General features: G+C 50.6%; 3 protein-coding genes across 8 annotated transcripts in view; 2 read left to right on the top strand and 1 right to left on the bottom strand.

The window, feature by feature from the left end:
* Positions 1-2,292: 2,292 nt before the first annotated feature.
* C25H22orf39 (chromosome 25 C22orf39 homolog) lies at positions 2,293-7,758 on the top strand. Of its 2 annotated transcripts, XM_033097114.1 has the most exons (4): positions 2,293-2,432; positions 2,580-2,747; positions 5,629-5,915; positions 5,974-7,758. In XM_033097114.1, exons 1-4 carry the CDS (start codon positions 2,409-2,411, stop codon positions 5,999-6,001), a joined length of 507 nt encoding a protein of 168 aa, XP_032953005.1. In that variant the 5' UTR covers positions 2,293-2,408; the 3' UTR covers positions 6,002-7,758. The 2 variants fall into 2 exon arrangements, with proteins under 2 accessions (XP_032953005.1, XP_032953006.1); XM_033097115.1 differs by lacking the exon at positions 5,974-7,758 and having other exon boundaries at positions 5,463-5,769.
* A 1,968-nt stretch (positions 7,759-9,726) lies between these two features.
* Positions 9,727-12,800, bottom strand: MRPL40 (mitochondrial ribosomal protein L40). 3 transcript variants are annotated; one of them, XM_033097110.1, is made up of 4 exons: positions 12,604-12,800; positions 12,156-12,239; positions 11,055-11,213; positions 9,727-10,159 (listed from the first exon to the last, which is right to left on the bottom strand). In XM_033097110.1, exons 1-4 carry the CDS (start codon positions 12,654-12,656, stop codon positions 9,835-9,837), a joined length of 621 nt encoding a protein of 206 aa, XP_032953001.1. In that variant the 5' UTR covers positions 12,657-12,800; the 3' UTR covers positions 9,727-9,834. The 3 variants fall into 3 exon arrangements, with proteins under 3 accessions (XP_032953001.1, XP_032953003.1, XP_032953002.1); XM_033097112.1 differs by lacking the exon at positions 12,604-12,800 and adding an exon at positions 12,322-12,597; XM_033097111.1 differs by lacking the exon at positions 12,604-12,800 and adding an exon at positions 12,395-12,597.
* Positions 12,801-13,493: 693 nt separating this feature from the next.
* LOC117017183 (protein HIRA) overlaps positions 13,494-15,370 on the top strand; it is a 91,744-nt gene continuing 89,867 nt past the window's right edge. For 2 of the 3 annotated variants that reach the window (XR_004422036.1, XM_033097106.1), the window contains exon 1: positions 13,500-13,779. Coding sequence is in view for 2 of the 3 variants with exons in the window: in XM_033097106.1 (XP_032952997.1) it covers positions 13,743-13,779 (37 nt within the window). In the remaining variant the exon portion in view is untranslated. Of the gene's footprint in view, positions 13,780-15,370 lie in introns of all 3 variants that reach the window. The other variant, XM_033097108.1, reaches the window with a different exon arrangement.

Raw genomic sequence — 15,370 nt, 5'->3', positions numbered from 1 at the left:
ACGAGGTTCTCTGTCCCCTGGGGTGGGGATGGTCAGGCCCAGCAGGGTCTCCTCTTATACTAGGTCTGTCATGCACGGTGGCATGTGGGGTCTCTGGTCCCGCTCCCCACATAAGAACTCAGGACATGGTGAGGCCAAAAAGGAACACCCACGAGCCATAGATAAGGGAGTCATACCACTATAGTCTCGCTGGCGGCTGGGTTGGAGACACAGGAAGCAGGAGCCACACTATCTGCAACCTGCTGTCCACTTCTCTGCAATCTGCAACCCGTACTCCACCGTGCTAACTGCAGTCCGCGCTTGCTAGCTCAGCTACCATCTTCTTGCTAGCCCCCATTTGCTGCTAGCATAGTCACGGCAGTTAATATTAGTGGCCAATGGCTCACTGGTTACAGCTGACAACCAACTAGCCACAGCTGATGGCCATCCGATCACAGTTGATGGTCATTTACTATCCGAGTGAGCACCTTTCCACGTGAGGGCAAGAGCCTGGAAACTGCACTCCTGGCTCTGTCCCCACAAGGTCTCCTGGTTGTAGGCAGATGGGTCCTTCTCTGGAAGGGGAAGGGCTCCTCCCAACACTCAGAAGAGGATGGACTCCAAGGAATCATCCCCAGGGTCCACCCGTGTCCTCAAAGAATGAGCATTGAAGATTGTCATGATGACCAGGGTTGGACCCTGTGACTCAGAATGACACCACTGGTGATGGATATGGTTTCAAAAGGCATGAAGCACTGCTGTAATCTACCTGAGCCTCCTGTGGGGACAGAGCCCCAAAAAGCAGTTTCCAGGCTCTCGGCCTCACATAGAAAGGTGCTGGCTCTGGTAGTAAATGGCCATCAACTGTGATCGGATGGCCATCAGCTGTGGCTAGTTGGCTGTCAGCTGTAACCAGTGAGCCATTGGGCACTAATATAACTGCCGTGGCTAGGCTAGCAGCAAAAGGGGAAGCTAGCAAGAAGATGGTGGCTGAGCCTACAAGCGGCACAGTGAGGGTTGAGAATTGTGTTGCTCCTGGTTCCTGTGTCTCCAACCCAGCCGCCAGTAAGAGTATAGTGGTGTGACTCCCCTACCTATGGCTCCGTGGGTGTTCCTTTTTGGCCTCACCATGTCCTGCGTTCTTATGTGGGGAGTGGGACCGGAGACCCCGCCTGGATCCCCTGCACTACACATGGCGCAACGAGCAGGGTCCCCTGCACTACACCTCCACTTATGGGATCTCAGTTTTGCTAGTAGAGGTAGGAGCCCTCTGTGGGTAGGCAGCCTCCATTGGCAGGATCACATTGGCTAACACTCATTTTATGCAAAATAAAGAATGTTACAGTAGGAAGCTGGCCCTGGGTTTTTGTCTTCCCTCAGCAACATCTACTGTATGTACAACGAAACCACTCCTGGTCCTTTGCTGAAGGCACTCTCCCCTGCCTAGGCCAGGGGTGTACTGTGTTGGTGGGTCTTCTGGTGACACAGTGGAGTCACCTGAAACAAAAGTCCTGGTCATTACTGCTGTAGCCTGGCCTGCAGCCTTACTGTCACAGAATGTCTTCTCCAAGCTTGGTCTGTGAACCAACTTGGCAGGACCGGACCCCTGATAAAATTGCTGCCTTCTGGCTCACCTGCAGAGAGTCTGACCCAGTCACATTAATACAGTGGGCCCAGCAACTGCCTCATTTCTACAGGGGCTCCCCAGCACATGATTAGTTTTGCAGAAATTGGAGAACCATTGCATTGGTATTGCAGGGCTTTCTGCCTAGGAGTAAGGCAGAAAGCCCTGGGCTTTCACTCTTAATCAGACATAGAAGCCCCCCCGGGCTTGTAACCCATACCACTCATAGCCTCCATGCCTTTGACCACCCCGCCGCTGTACTCAGAACTCCCTTTTCACCTCCACTTCCGGCCTGGGTCCCCTTGGGAGGTCGTCCCGCGCCCTGGACACCCCAACCCCAACATGCTTCACTCCCAGCCAACCCGGTTATTTTGTGAGTTCACCTCCGCCCTTGAGTATACACTGTACAATACTTGGCAGCACAGTTACTGCACTATGTGCTTACGACAATGAATCCGATCTGAGATTTATGAAAATAAATTAGTTTCAGAAACAGCTAACTAAACGGGGCTGTATAGCCCGGGACACCGACCGGGGACGGGCGGACGGCCTGTCAGCATTGTGGCAGCGCTGCCTGGCGTGGAGCTCCCTCACCCTCTGGGTTCGCCCCCGCGCACGCCGCCCACGGCCCTCCAGGGCTCCGCCCCTCCGCGCGCGCCACCGCCCCGGCTGTCACTGGCGCGTCGCCCGGAGTTGAGAGTATTTAAATCGTCATATCTCTGCGTTCATTGGTTTTTCAGCGGGCCGGCTTACCCGTCATTGGCTAGCGGGCGGAGGAGGAGGGGTTCGGCTGTCCTCCCCTGACATGGCCGAGGGCAGCAGCTGGCGGGTAAGTGTGGTGGGCGCCGGGGACCTGCGGGGGCCTCGTCGGACCGTGTGACCCGCTTAACCGAGCCCTCTCCCGGAAAGGGGACGGGATGGGGCTCCGGGGCGGGTGGCGCAGCGGCCCCTGGCTCAGGCGCGCCTCTCGCCGCAGCCGCCGCGCCCTTGCGAGGCCTACCGCGCGGAGTGGAACCTCTGCCGCAGCGCTCGGCACTTCCTGCACAACTACTACGTCCACGGCGAGCGGCCGGCCTGCGAGCAGTGGCGGCGCGACCTGGACAGCTGCCGCGAGTGGGAGGAGCGCCGGAGCGCCGAGGCCCAGGTGCGCTGGGGAGGCCGGGGGTGGTGCTGGGCCGCTGGAGTGCATCACCAGGGCATCCGAATGCACGGGCCACCCCTCCCCACGTTCCGAGTCCCGGCACTCTGGAGAGGAGTACTGCCAGGGACCCTCCTCCTTTTATGCTTCCTTTCTTTCCAGAAATACCAAAAATTAGTATGTCAACGGGGCTTTCAAACACTGAAATACAAAGCAAGGAAGGAGGGTAGAGTGATTTGCAAAGAAAAGAGGGGTCCCCTAACAGTGTTATGGTGGTGGCTGAATTGCAGAGGAGGTGATGTTGCTGAGGGCAGAAAGACCAGGAACCAGCCTTCGCAGCCTTCACCCAGCCGCAGGGGGCCACGAGTAAGAAACAGTCCAGGTGCTGGGAGCTGAAGGGTGGTGTTGAGGATTAGGGCATGAGGCTGGAGAGGTCCCAGGGACCTGGTGGGCCTCTGAAGAGGGTTTAGATTCTAGCCTAAACAGGTGCTAGGAAGCATGATTTGATTTATACCTTTAGAAGGTCAGTCTGGCTGCCTGAGTGGGAGAGTACATGTCGGAGGGGGCACAGAGACCAGTAAGGAGGTGATTCTCGTTGTTGATTCATTCAGCAGATATTTATCATGTTGGGCACTCTTGGGGATACAGGAGTGATGAGAACAGAACCCCAGCCCTCCTAGCAGCTACATTGAGCTGTTGTGGGTGGGGAGATGGAGAGCAGCTGTGGGGGTGCAGTGCTCATAGGGAGTGCCTGGGGAAGGGGAGACTGCAGGACTGGTGGCTGCTTCAATGTTATTATTATCGAAACAGACAAACTGATGTGGAAACCAAGCTGCTGTATAAAAGAAAATGCTGATAAGTTTATAATAAGTGGAAGTCCAAAAAGTGGAAAAGATTGCTTGCAGTCTATATGGCAAGAGATTAATAATCTTTATGCATGAACTCATATATCAGTAAGAAAAATGGGGATGATTTAAGAATAGAAAAGTATGCAAAAGACACAAAGAAGGTATTCATTCAAAAAGAAAACCACATGGCCCTGCGTACAAGTTAAAATGACAATAAGTGGTTTCTGCCTAGTGGAATGTCAGAAGTGTCGCTAGGGGTTTTAGACAGTCCAGGGTCTTTGTGCAGTGTTGGTGGAGTGTCATGTGTTCTGATTGTCTTAGTATCAAATGCATACCTTCTGACCCCAGTTTTACTTCTGGAAGTTTATCCTAAGGAAGTGTGTGTATCTATATATGGATGTGTGTGTATCTATATCTAGATACACACACACACACACACACACACACACACACACCCATACACACACATACATATATGTGAATTTTTTACGATCTAGATTGGAATAACAGCAGAATAGAGAGAAAATCTTTGACTTTGTAGATCAATAGATATTATCCAATATGAAAAACAGGAAAAGAATAATTAGGAAAAAATTAAGAGTTCTAGGGACCCTTGGGACAATGTCAGGTCTATTTGGGTAACAGAGTACAGCTAAAAGTTCAAAATGTCCATTGTGTCATTGTTTGTGATAGTGCAAAAACTGAAAGTGTCCTAAATTCCACTGATAGACATTTGACCAAATAACGTATTCCACACACTGGAGTACTAACTACGCATCCATTACAAAGAATAGATAATAATGTATCCTGGGATGGAAAGGTGCCTACAGTATATTCCTTAGTGAAAAAAGCAGGAAGTATACACGAGCCAGTAGACTATTCCATCTTTAGGGAAACATGTGATGGCTCTAAAATTTGGGCCTAAAATTGTGTTGGGGCATCTGTTAACTACACATTAGGAATGGAGTTCTGGGAGTCTTCCATATTCTACTTTGCATTTCTGATCACTTTTTAAACCCAAACAAAAACATCTATTTGCAACAATAGAGTGTAAGTGAAGACAAATAGACAGAGAAGCTGAAATTAATGTGTAGAGACCAGCATAGCACCTGGCACCTACCAAGTGCCCTTGTCATGGTTGTGATGTACTGTCCTGTGTTTATTTTGGGGAGAGAGTGACAGAGAAAAGCCCATAGGTTGAGTGGCATGTGTTGTTTGTTGTCTGGACTCTTCCTCATCCGTCCAGGGCTCTCTGGGCATGTGTCTCTTGCCTCATCTTCCTCCCTCTGGCCTCTCTTTCAGACTCTTGTCTCTCCTTCCAGCTCAGCCCCCAGCTGGTCTTAGCAGGTGAATCTGATTAGGTCACCAAAGGCATCAAGCCGTGAGGCCCAGGAGAAGACATTTTTCAAATTTCCTCAAATTATGGTGATCTACACGATACAGTTGACCCTTGAACAACATAGGTTTGAACTGCGTGGGTCCACTTATTGCGGATTATTAAGTGGATCTGTGCAGTTCAAACCTGTGCTGTTCAAGGGTCAACTGTGTTTTTGGTCTGCAATTGGGAATCTGCATATGCCGAGGGCTGACTTAAATTATATGCAGATTTTCAACTGCGCGGCAGGTTGTTGCCCCTAACTTCTACAGTGGTCAAGGGTCAGCTGTAGTTTTTCAGTCACTTGGGAGAAAGAATGATCTAGGTCTGTGGTTGCTAATATAGAACAATTGCCAAGGTGTATTAGGGGGAAGCAGAGTTTCAGAGTGGTGTGAACCAAATGTACTATTTGTCTGTCTGTGTTTGGGAAGGTGTTGAGGAGGAGGGAGATGTAAGGGTCATGTGAGGCGGTAAGTGACCGGGGTCTCGTTTGCACAGCGGTCCCTCTGTGAGAGTGAGCGTGCGAGAGTCCAGACTGCACGAAAGCATGCCCTGGTGTGGACCCTGAGGCAGAACCCCCCTGCAGACTGGCATCTTCCTCTGCCGCAGGAGGAGAAAGACGAGTGACAAGCACCCCTGCACACTTTCCTCCGGTCTGTTTCAGGTGGGGCTGGTGCACAACCCTAAGGACGGTGACTGGTCCACACATTCTAGTGAGTACGTGGGAGCTTCTGCTTGGCTTGGAACATGGAGCCCAACGTATCCAGCCCTACTTGCCCACCCCTCACCTGTGTTCAGGGTTCCCCACTGCTTCTACGCTCTGGAAGACAATTTTGCCCACTGCACAGCATCCAGGAAGCCAGACACCATTGCAAATTGCTGTGAGCAGCCAGGTTGGGCTGGCCCATGTTCCACCCTGGCAATAACAGCACAGGAGATGGCTGTCCTGAGGTTTAGAATTCTCAGGTAAACTCTGGTAAACTTGTTTACAAACAAGAGTTTACCTGAGAATTCTATGTGTCCACATGGGTCAGTAGCCCCGTGAGGGGTCAGAATGAGGTAGCTAAATGGATGTGCTGCCATGAACACTTTATCCAGCCCTGGCTTGGTGATGACCATGCATTGCCAGCCACTGGTGCTCACACTTGGCTATGGCCCACTTGCTCAGTACCTCTGTAGACAGAGGTGGGGCGTTACCTCTGGACCAGCATGTTGTACCTCCTAGGCTAACAGGAGGTGAGATTCTGCTTTTTAAGAAATGCACACAGCTGCAGAACACACCACCTTGCATACAAAGGGTTCATGGACTCTTGGCTTAAGAAACCCAAGACTCATGGAATTTTGGCCTGCTAACCTTAAAATTTCCCCTGATCATTTTTTGAAAATGTGGAATATGTCAAAAGCCATTTTACATATTAGATTGCAAAGAGAAGCTGAAAATTAAATCCACAATTTAATTGTTGAAATTGTTCGATTTTGGATCTGACGTTGTTCTCGGATAGTTAGAATTTTTTATGCACATATTCCTGTAGATGTTGTAAATATGTATGTGTCTGAACCAACAAGAACTCTAGTTTTTGAAGAGGTTTTCATTATTACTCATAAAATGATTTAGCATCTTGTAGCTTCATAGCAGGCCCCCTTGTATGGTGCTCAGTCAGGTCAGCCCACTGGGTCTTAGTACCTCCTTCATGACAGGGCCCCAACCTGGCCACAGGTGGTACGTCAGGCATCTTTTAACTCATTCTTTGGGGCAACATAATGTATGACTTGAAGGCATACATTAAACGATAAAATGTCCCCTTCTGTGCATTTTCTCCTGTGTACCCCAAGAGTCCCTGTGATTGCATGTGTACCTGTGAGTGGTAGGGGGTGCACGTAGGACCCCAGGAGCAGAATCAAGTACAAAGAGCCAGGAACCCCCATCCCAGGGGTAGCCTTGCTGTGTCTGAACCTGCCAGAGCATCTCCGTTGTGGCTGTAGCTGCAGCTGCTTTCATGGGGGCAAGTCTGATTTCTGGCCAAGGAGGAAAGAGGGAAAGCTGCTAGATTTACAATCATTCTCCTTCCTCACTCTGAAATACTTGGAAGGGACATTTGAATTTTGTGATTTGCATGTGATGCCTGAAAATGCAGCAGCTTCCTTGGGGCTCCTGGGGTGGGCAGAAAAAGCCTGGGAGCAGCAACCAACACAGCAGTCCTGAGGTGTTCACCCTTGGGAGCCACACTCCCTGTTGTCTACTTGATCAGGATTCCCTGCAGCTGAATGCTGTTTTAGGAGGTTCTATCCTTCTTGGCTATACAGAGTCCCACATTGAGATAATCACCACTCGAGACAGAATGTTCCTGTATCTGTTCCTCTGTTTACCCCTTCACACCTGAGCACCTGCTATCTGCGGGGTGGGGTTTGAGACTCTGGGATCACAGCCTTGCAATGGACAATTTGCCTTCGAAGAACTGCAGTTGTACGAGTAGTTTAGGGGACCAACGTAAACATTTAAACGTTAAATGAAGGTCTAAAATGATGGTAGGTGCCGTGAAGGAACTGGTCAGTGATAAGACAGAAGTGTCTTTCAAACTTTTTGGACAAAACCTATAGCAACAAGTATGTTATAGTCTGGTACATACTGTTATAGCATATATGTTTTTGTTGTTTTAAATCTAAGCAGTCATCTTGTTTTAGGTGGGTACAAAAAAAGTCAATAACTTTGATTTAACAAATAAAAACGACAGAAAAATATGACTTTGGTTATTTCAAAAGCAAAATGCTGTAATAAACAAGCTTCACAAAATAATCCTTGTGTATATTGTGATACACTGACATGTTCAGGTCTGTGCCATTGAAAATAAACTGCTGTATAGGCAGCAAATTGGATGAAACTCAAGGAAAATATGCTGTTTAAAAAAAGAATCTTAAAAGGATACATATGGCATGACCCCATTGATCTAACATAGGAGACTGGTACTTGGTGAGGGTGTGGCTATAAAGGGGTGATGATGGTATCTTGACTGTGGTGGTAACACAGGGCTACATGTGTGATGCAATTGTGTAGTGCTAGACACACACACAGATGAGGACAGGTTTAGGAGGTAATCGGAATACACTGGGTTGTACTAGTGTCAGTCTCTGGGTACTGACACAACTATGGTAATACGTTAACATATTAACGTATTATGTTATGTTAATGTATACACACAGCAATACACACAGGAAATATACACAGCACCTCCCTGCGTGTTTATTTGAAATGTCCTATGAATCTATAACTACTTCAAAATAAAAAGTTAAAACTGCTGACCATGACCCACTGAATTGATTATAAAACCTATTGTTTTAAAAGCACTACTACCAAGCACCTGCAGTGGGCGGGGAGGTGGGGAAGGCTCAGCATGTGAGCCCAGAACTGGAAGAGGAGGCTCAAGCCCTGCAAGGCACAGCAAGGGGCCACACAAGCCATATGCTGGGACAAGTGCCATGTGCTGACGGGGGCTGTGAGATAAGGGGTCTGGGCACAGTTCTTGGGGTGGTGGTTTGCCAAATGCCTGACCTGACTTGCACCTTACAGAGCCCTCTGGCTGCTGCACAAGAAGGATCTGGGGTGGGATCATGGTGGACAGATCAGTTAGCGGCTGGCAAACCAGCAGTGGAACAGGCAAAAGACAACAAAGGTTTGGACCTTGGAGATAACACTGAGGTCATGAAAACTGGGTGGGTTCAGCATTCATCTCATAGAGCCAAAGGACTTAGAATCCTTAGGTAATGTTTTTATGCAGTAAAAACGTTTACGTGGTAAGTTTTTAAACCATACGTGAACCACATGTTATGAAACCAGACCATCTGAAGTCTTATTCAAAAGAAATGTTTCCCTGGTTTATCTTCACTAAGGTAGTGAAGAACCCAAAGCCTTTCTTGGGTGATAATGCAAATCACTAGGAGAAAGGGCTCTTCTTACACCGGACCTTTGTTGTCATGGGCTGAATTGAAGCTCTACCCGCCCTGTACATCTGTATGACTGACTGTATTTGGAGATAGGGTCTTTAGAGAGAGAATTAACATGAGGTCATTAGGGTGGGCCATAATCTGACTGCTGTCCTTAGGAGGACACAGGCACGGAGGGATGACCATCTGAGGACAGTGAAAAGGTGGCCATCTGCAGGCCAAGGAGAGGCCTTCAGAGAAACCAACCTGCTGGTACTTTGATCTTGGGAGTTCTAGCTTCCAGAACAACTGTGAGAAATAAATGTTTCAGCCCTGTGGTCTGTGGCATATTATTGTTCTGGCAGCCTCAGCACACTAATACAGTCGCCATTCTAGACTAACACCACTCGAATAAGAGTCCTCGGCCCCAGGTGTCACACACCCTCCTAGGGGACATAGCAACTTTGACAACTAGTGTGTGTCTGGCTTGCTCCACTCTCCTCAGCCTCCCTTCCCAGCTTCAAATGCAAAGCTGGCCCTGCTGATGATGGAAAGCTCTGTACTCACCTGCCCCACCTGGGAAGGCCCTCCCTCTCCTCTGCCCACCTGTACAGACAGCACACAGCACACGGCCTGCACATCCATCACCTCTGCTTCTTGGGGTCACTTTGTGCCTCTTGCTGGTGGCATCTGCCCCACACAACTGGAATCTTTCTTTTTTACTGGGGGCAATGGTCAGTGTCTTGGTCATCTTCTCCCCAGTATCTGACAAGGAAGGGCAACATCTCTCACTCCTGCCCATCCTCAGGTGAATTAATTTAGACTACAGTAAGACAAAGAGACACTTGATTAAATTTACATTTATTCACAGCATGCCTAATTGCGTGAAAAGCAGGCTTGAGCCCTGGTTCTTGCGCACAAGGACAGCATGTTCAGACAGCTCCCTGCAGCTCTACCTCTTGAACTCCACCTGTGTGTACACTTTGGTGATGTCGTGGTACCTGCCTTCAGGGGGCTGGTAGTTGGAGACAGGTGGTGTGTAATTTGGACCTTCTCTCTCAAAGGGAAACAGACTTGGGTCTCGCTTGATGGCCTCCGCATGGAGCTCCGGGGATGTGAGTTGCAGCTCCTGCAGAGCTTCCTGCTGGGCCTCAAGCATGGACCTGATGGCATTTCTCTCCATCTCATGCTCTTGCTGCTTGTACAGGGACCATTTCTTCAGAAGCAAAGCTCTCCGCTCACTCTCCTCAAAGGTGAGCTCGACCTGAGGCCGCTGTCTGGGAACACACAAATCCAAAGGTGTGAAGCTGGGGAGCACTGACCTTGCTGACCAGGAAGTAAGTCTGGGTGACTGAATACAGCCCAAGCCTCCTCACTGCCAGACATAGATGGAACTTAGGAAAGAAAGTGGAAGTTTGGGACAAATTAAGGAACGGAATGTTGAATGGCAGCAGCTGCAACTGGCACTGAGAACCAGTGCTATTTGCTTTAACATGAAGACAAGCAAGTGATGCACTAAGGAGCCTATCGTAGCACTTCCTCTCCCGCAGGCAGAGACTACCTTTGGTGAGAGGTGACTTTGGAAAAAAGTGAAATGGTGTAATGAAAATGGACACCAAAATCCCAGGGAGTCAAGAGCCTGGATCAGGCCTGAAGTACCAAAAAAGTATCTGCTGTGTCCCACTCGTATGGCAAGGTGCTACTTTAAAAATGGCACACACTTTACCAAAGGCAGCAACCCTGCCAACCCTGCACATAACACATCCCAAGTATGAGCATTTGCTTCATAAAGCAAGAGGCTAAGGGTTTTCTACAATCAAAACGGGGAAGGCCTATAGACGTAAGGCCCAAGTCATCAGTAACAGTTCTTGTAAAAAAGCAACAAATACGAACTTTTGAGCAGTGCTGATAGAACTCACTCAAGCATCTGGCCTGGTTTTCACAATTATTCTGAGTTTCTTTCCTACATTCCACCATTCACGAGCATCACCCAGGAATGCTTTCTTCTCCAACTCCCACAAGACATATACAAGGAGAAAAAGATTCAGATCAGGGCCAAGTCAGCCCAAGCCTACTGACCCGTTCCCATGACTGGTGTGAAGTGCAAGTAGAACTACCTGAAGGTGATGGAACTCCTTTGCCCTAAAGACCCCAACCCTAGGGGACTCTCACCTCACTTTATCCAAGAGTCTCACAGGTGTAATAAAATCTTCAATAGGAATTAGCTCCTGGCTAGCCTTTTCCAGTCGTCGAATCCTCTTTTTCAAACGGTCTCTTGCTGCTTGGTCTTTTTTAGGATCTACCTTCTTCTTCTTTCGCAGAGGTTCTGCTCTAATGGATAAAGCAAACATTAACTATTTTTCCTCTTCAGTCTCACAAACATGCTGAGACACATGACACTAGAATGAAGTCCCCCAAACTTGTACTGAGCTGTTCATTGGGGAAGGAATTGTGCATGGTCCTGACCTTATAAGGTGAGTGTGGCAAGAAGATGGCCTCCACCCCAGGGTCCTTGTGAGAACTCTGTGGGCAGTTAACCCAGGAAGGGGTGGAAAAGCTGCTCGGGGTATAAATTAAGGGGAAGTGCTCATCTTTAATGCTGGAGATCAGGTGTGTCTTGGGATTGCACTGAAGTGGAAATACCAAACTGATGAATTAGAAGCTCAGTACTCACATCTTAAATGGATTTGTGATTTATAAAAACGATTTGAGTAAGCCTAAGAGAGACACCTTAATAAAAGTGAGACTGGCATGCTTCTACTTTTGGGGATTTCTTAACAAATTTCCCCATCCTAGAGCATTAACAAAAACCTGATTTATTCTCAGGAACACATCTCTTATGGTGACAATTTACTATTAAGAATAATCAAATCCTTTAGCACCAAGACAAGTTCTTGAATCAAGTACCTAGAAAGCATCTAGAGTCACAGGTGGAAAAAACTGGTCCTCACACCTTCCCTCACTTCTCCAGGGAGTCAGAAATGGAAGGCTCAGGGAGAAACAGAAGTTTATGCTTTGCCCTTTACAAAACAAGAATCCATTCATAGCTAATTAAGATTTAAATTACTTTTACGTTTGTTTTCTGATTACAGATACATCAGTATTCCAGGAAGGGAATGTTGAAAGACAGAAAAACATCGGCCTAAATTTAACTGAGAAACTTTGTACGCTATTTTGCAAACCAAACGTCGAATATTCTTGCTTTGTTCTGTTCATGTGCACATATATCTCCCGCTGACACCACACACAGATCAGACCCACAGTTGAGTTTACCTCATGGGAATGAGTTCCCAGAAAGAGAACAACGAAGCTCGCTGGTGGGTGTCTCTAATCTGTGTCTGCCAAGTTCTCAGAAGCCTGAAAGAGATAAGAGTATGTATAAATATCTGATTCTCCTCACTAAACAGGAAAAGAAAAAAATTTACAATGCCCTCAAAACCTGAGGCACTTGTAACTGCTAGATGTGACAGCAAGGTCAATGTGGGAGACTTTTCAAAATCCCCCGTTCACACCAGAAAGCACTTGGGCAGGGTCCCTTGTCGCCAGGGTCCTCGGATTTTCACCACAGGAAGAGGCGAGATCAGCTGGCTTATTCCTTTGATATTCGTGGATAAGGATAAGGGTGGTAGGGAGGTAGCGCAGGCGAGGCCCCGGCCTGCCGGCGCGGACTTCCCCGCGCGCTCCTCAGGCACCTCGCGACCCGTCTGAAGTCCGCACTCACCAGCACCGCGAGCGCAAAGCGCGCGCAGTAGCTTCTAACACCGCGGCGGCCATGGCCCCTAAGGTAGCCGACCGGCTGCTTCCGGGCGTGCACCTTGGCTGTCCGGCTCGCGGTGCACGCACAACCGCCCGGCTGTCTCAACGCTCCGCACTCCCGGGTTCCGACCTCGGAGCGCGGGATCATGCCTGGGCCCGCCCCGACGTAGCTCCGCCCCGCACGTCCTGGCGGCGCGTGGGCACGCTCCGAGCTCCGTCCGGCGTCTTCTCTTCCGCCTCTGCCTGGTGCGGCGATCCTTACCCCGCAGCTCGCACGTACCCGCCAGTCACTCCCGTATCTAGTCAGCCTGCGCCCCTGCGAGGGCTAACATCCCACGGTGCAGCCCCAGTGGCCAAAGAGGCGTCCCTCTACTCCAGGTCTAAGTCCACGTCTGTGAAAACGGCCCCGATCTTCCAATGAACGCTCCCGCCTCAGCCTCCCCAATTACCCTCCCCGGGGCTGGCTCATCCCCCTGCATTCGTAGAGTCTGGGACTAGGGCCGCCCGCCGGTGGCCGCACCCCGACGCCCGCACGTGGCCTGGCTCTCGCTAGATGCCCAATAGACGCGTGTTGATGAATGACGGAAGCTAATTAGTCGGACTCGGAACCGGCAAGGTAGAGCTGGAGAGGCCATCCACGCCACCCAGACCCTGCCTGCCTCCGCCGAACTGGGCTGCACTCGAGGCCCCGCTCGCCCGCCGCGGTCCGAGCCGGTCCTCCTCTCCTCGGCGGCTGCCCCCGACCCGCCCTGTGCAGACCCTGCCTGCGGAGGAGCCCGGGCGGCCCCATCCGCGCGGGGAGCGGTTTCCCGCCGGGGCGATTTGGCAGGTGCGCGCCGTGACTTCCGGCGTTGCCCGGGAGCCGCCGGAGGAGGAGCGGCGCAGGGGATGCGGCTGTGGCGGCGGCGGTGGCGGCCGAGCGCGGGGGGCGGCAGTGGCGGCGGCCTGGGGCTCCGGACCGCTATGGCGCGGCGGCACTGAGGGCACGGGGCGGGCGGCAGCCGGAGGGCGGGCGGCGCGGGAGGAAGCGGCGGCGGTGGCTCAATGGCCCGGGCGCGCTGAAGAACGCGGCTCTCGCCTCAGCCCGGCGGCGGCGGCCGAACAATGAAGCTCCTGAAGCCGACCTGGGTCAACCACAATGGTGAGTGAGCGCAGAGGTTGCGGGAGGCCGAGCCCGGAGGCAGGTCCGGGCTCGGAGTCTGGTCGGAGCTGCGCGCAGGCCCTGCCCGCCTCGCTCCCGGTGCCCAGTGCCAGAGCCGCGGGGTCGGAGGGAACGGACTTTGCACTCGGCGCGGGGAGACCGGCGAGTCCGGGCACGTGCTTCGCCTAGCCGTGGCGAAGTCCGCCTCCGCCCCCAGCACTTGCGCTGAGCCCTCGGCCGCCCACCCGTGGTCTGTGGAGGCGCCGCGGCCTGGCTCCGGGGAGCGGCCCTTGGGCGTCAGCCAGCTCCTGCCACTCGTCGGCATCAGTCGGATGTGCTCAGATGATACTGTGTGTGAAACCGGGGCTCAGTCCCCCTTGTGGCCTTTCAGTGGCGGGGTGAAGACCTGAAATCTCTGTCGCTGAGTGGCTGTTACTGCCCTTGCTGAGGCCTGGATCTGGTGACAGTGTCTCCAGTTGGGGGGGACACTGTGGCTGGGGTCTGAGGTTCCCCAGTAGATGGAACCACGTTTATGCTGAGCTGGGGCATCAGGTGACTTAGGTTGGGGCCCATAGGACACAGATGTGTTCCAGGAAGGGGGCTTCCTTAGCTTTGTGGCAGTGGCTCCAAAGCACAACCTGGGGGAACAGATTCTTCCGGTCCTTGGTCGACAACAGACAGAGAAGCCTGTGGTAACCAACAGTTTTGTCATAGTCTACCTTGTTGGTACAATTGCGGCAGGAATTGGTCTTTGCTCCCCAGGGAGGTGACGGGAGAGAGCCCCCATTCCCTTGCTGACAGCACTGAGACCCAGGGAGCGCTGCTCCAGCATAAGGCCTATAGCCCTGATGCCAGCCTGCCTCTGACTACTCCTGATAGGCAGAGTCACCCTGATTCTGTCTCCTTCCTCATTTCTGCTTTGCAGTGAACTGGAAGGAGCTACAGTTTTCTTTTACAGCAAGTAGAGTAGAAACTTTTGCCTTTTTTATACACGTGGCTTTTAAGTTTTGAATTTGATCCCAGGTTGCTCTCTATTACTGCAACTGAACAGCTGTCTGTGTTCTTTTAGTCGGAAGTCCTCTCCCGTTCCACCTTCTTGTGTGACATATTTCTTATTTTTCAGAGCCCAGGTGAAGTTACCTTTTTCTTTTGTTACCATTCCTCCTGAGTTACTCCACTAGATGTGCTCTGTCCCTGTGGGTGTACTTCCCATATGTCTCCAAGGCGGGGACTGCCGCATTTTCTTCTGTATTCCCTGCCACACTCAGCAATGTCTTCCACATAAAAGGTGTATGATAAATGTTGGCTAAAACAGGTAAGAAAAATGAGGTTTCCATAATTTATGACAACACAGCTAGGTTTACTATGCATGAAAGCAAAAGCTGTGAACTTTAGTTTCATTTCTCCTGTGTTGATCTCCAAGAGCGTTTCCTGATGTGTGGTGTGCAGATCTGTCTCTGGAGAACTGGGCAAATGTTCAGTAATTATAAATTACGGTGCTTGTGAATCAGGAAAGGAAAAATTTCATCATGAACTAATTTGTGTAAGTGGCGATCTGAAGGAATTCTTATTTTAAAATAAAAATTTTGCC

Source organism: Rhinolophus ferrumequinum, chromosome 25 (assembly GCF_004115265.2).
Source record: "Rhinolophus ferrumequinum isolate MPI-CBG mRhiFer1 chromosome 25, mRhiFer1_v1.p, whole genome shotgun sequence".
Classification (NCBI taxonomy): domain Eukaryota; kingdom Metazoa; phylum Chordata; class Mammalia; order Chiroptera; family Rhinolophidae; genus Rhinolophus; species Rhinolophus ferrumequinum.
This window is presented reverse-complemented; position numbering and strand designations above follow the sequence as displayed.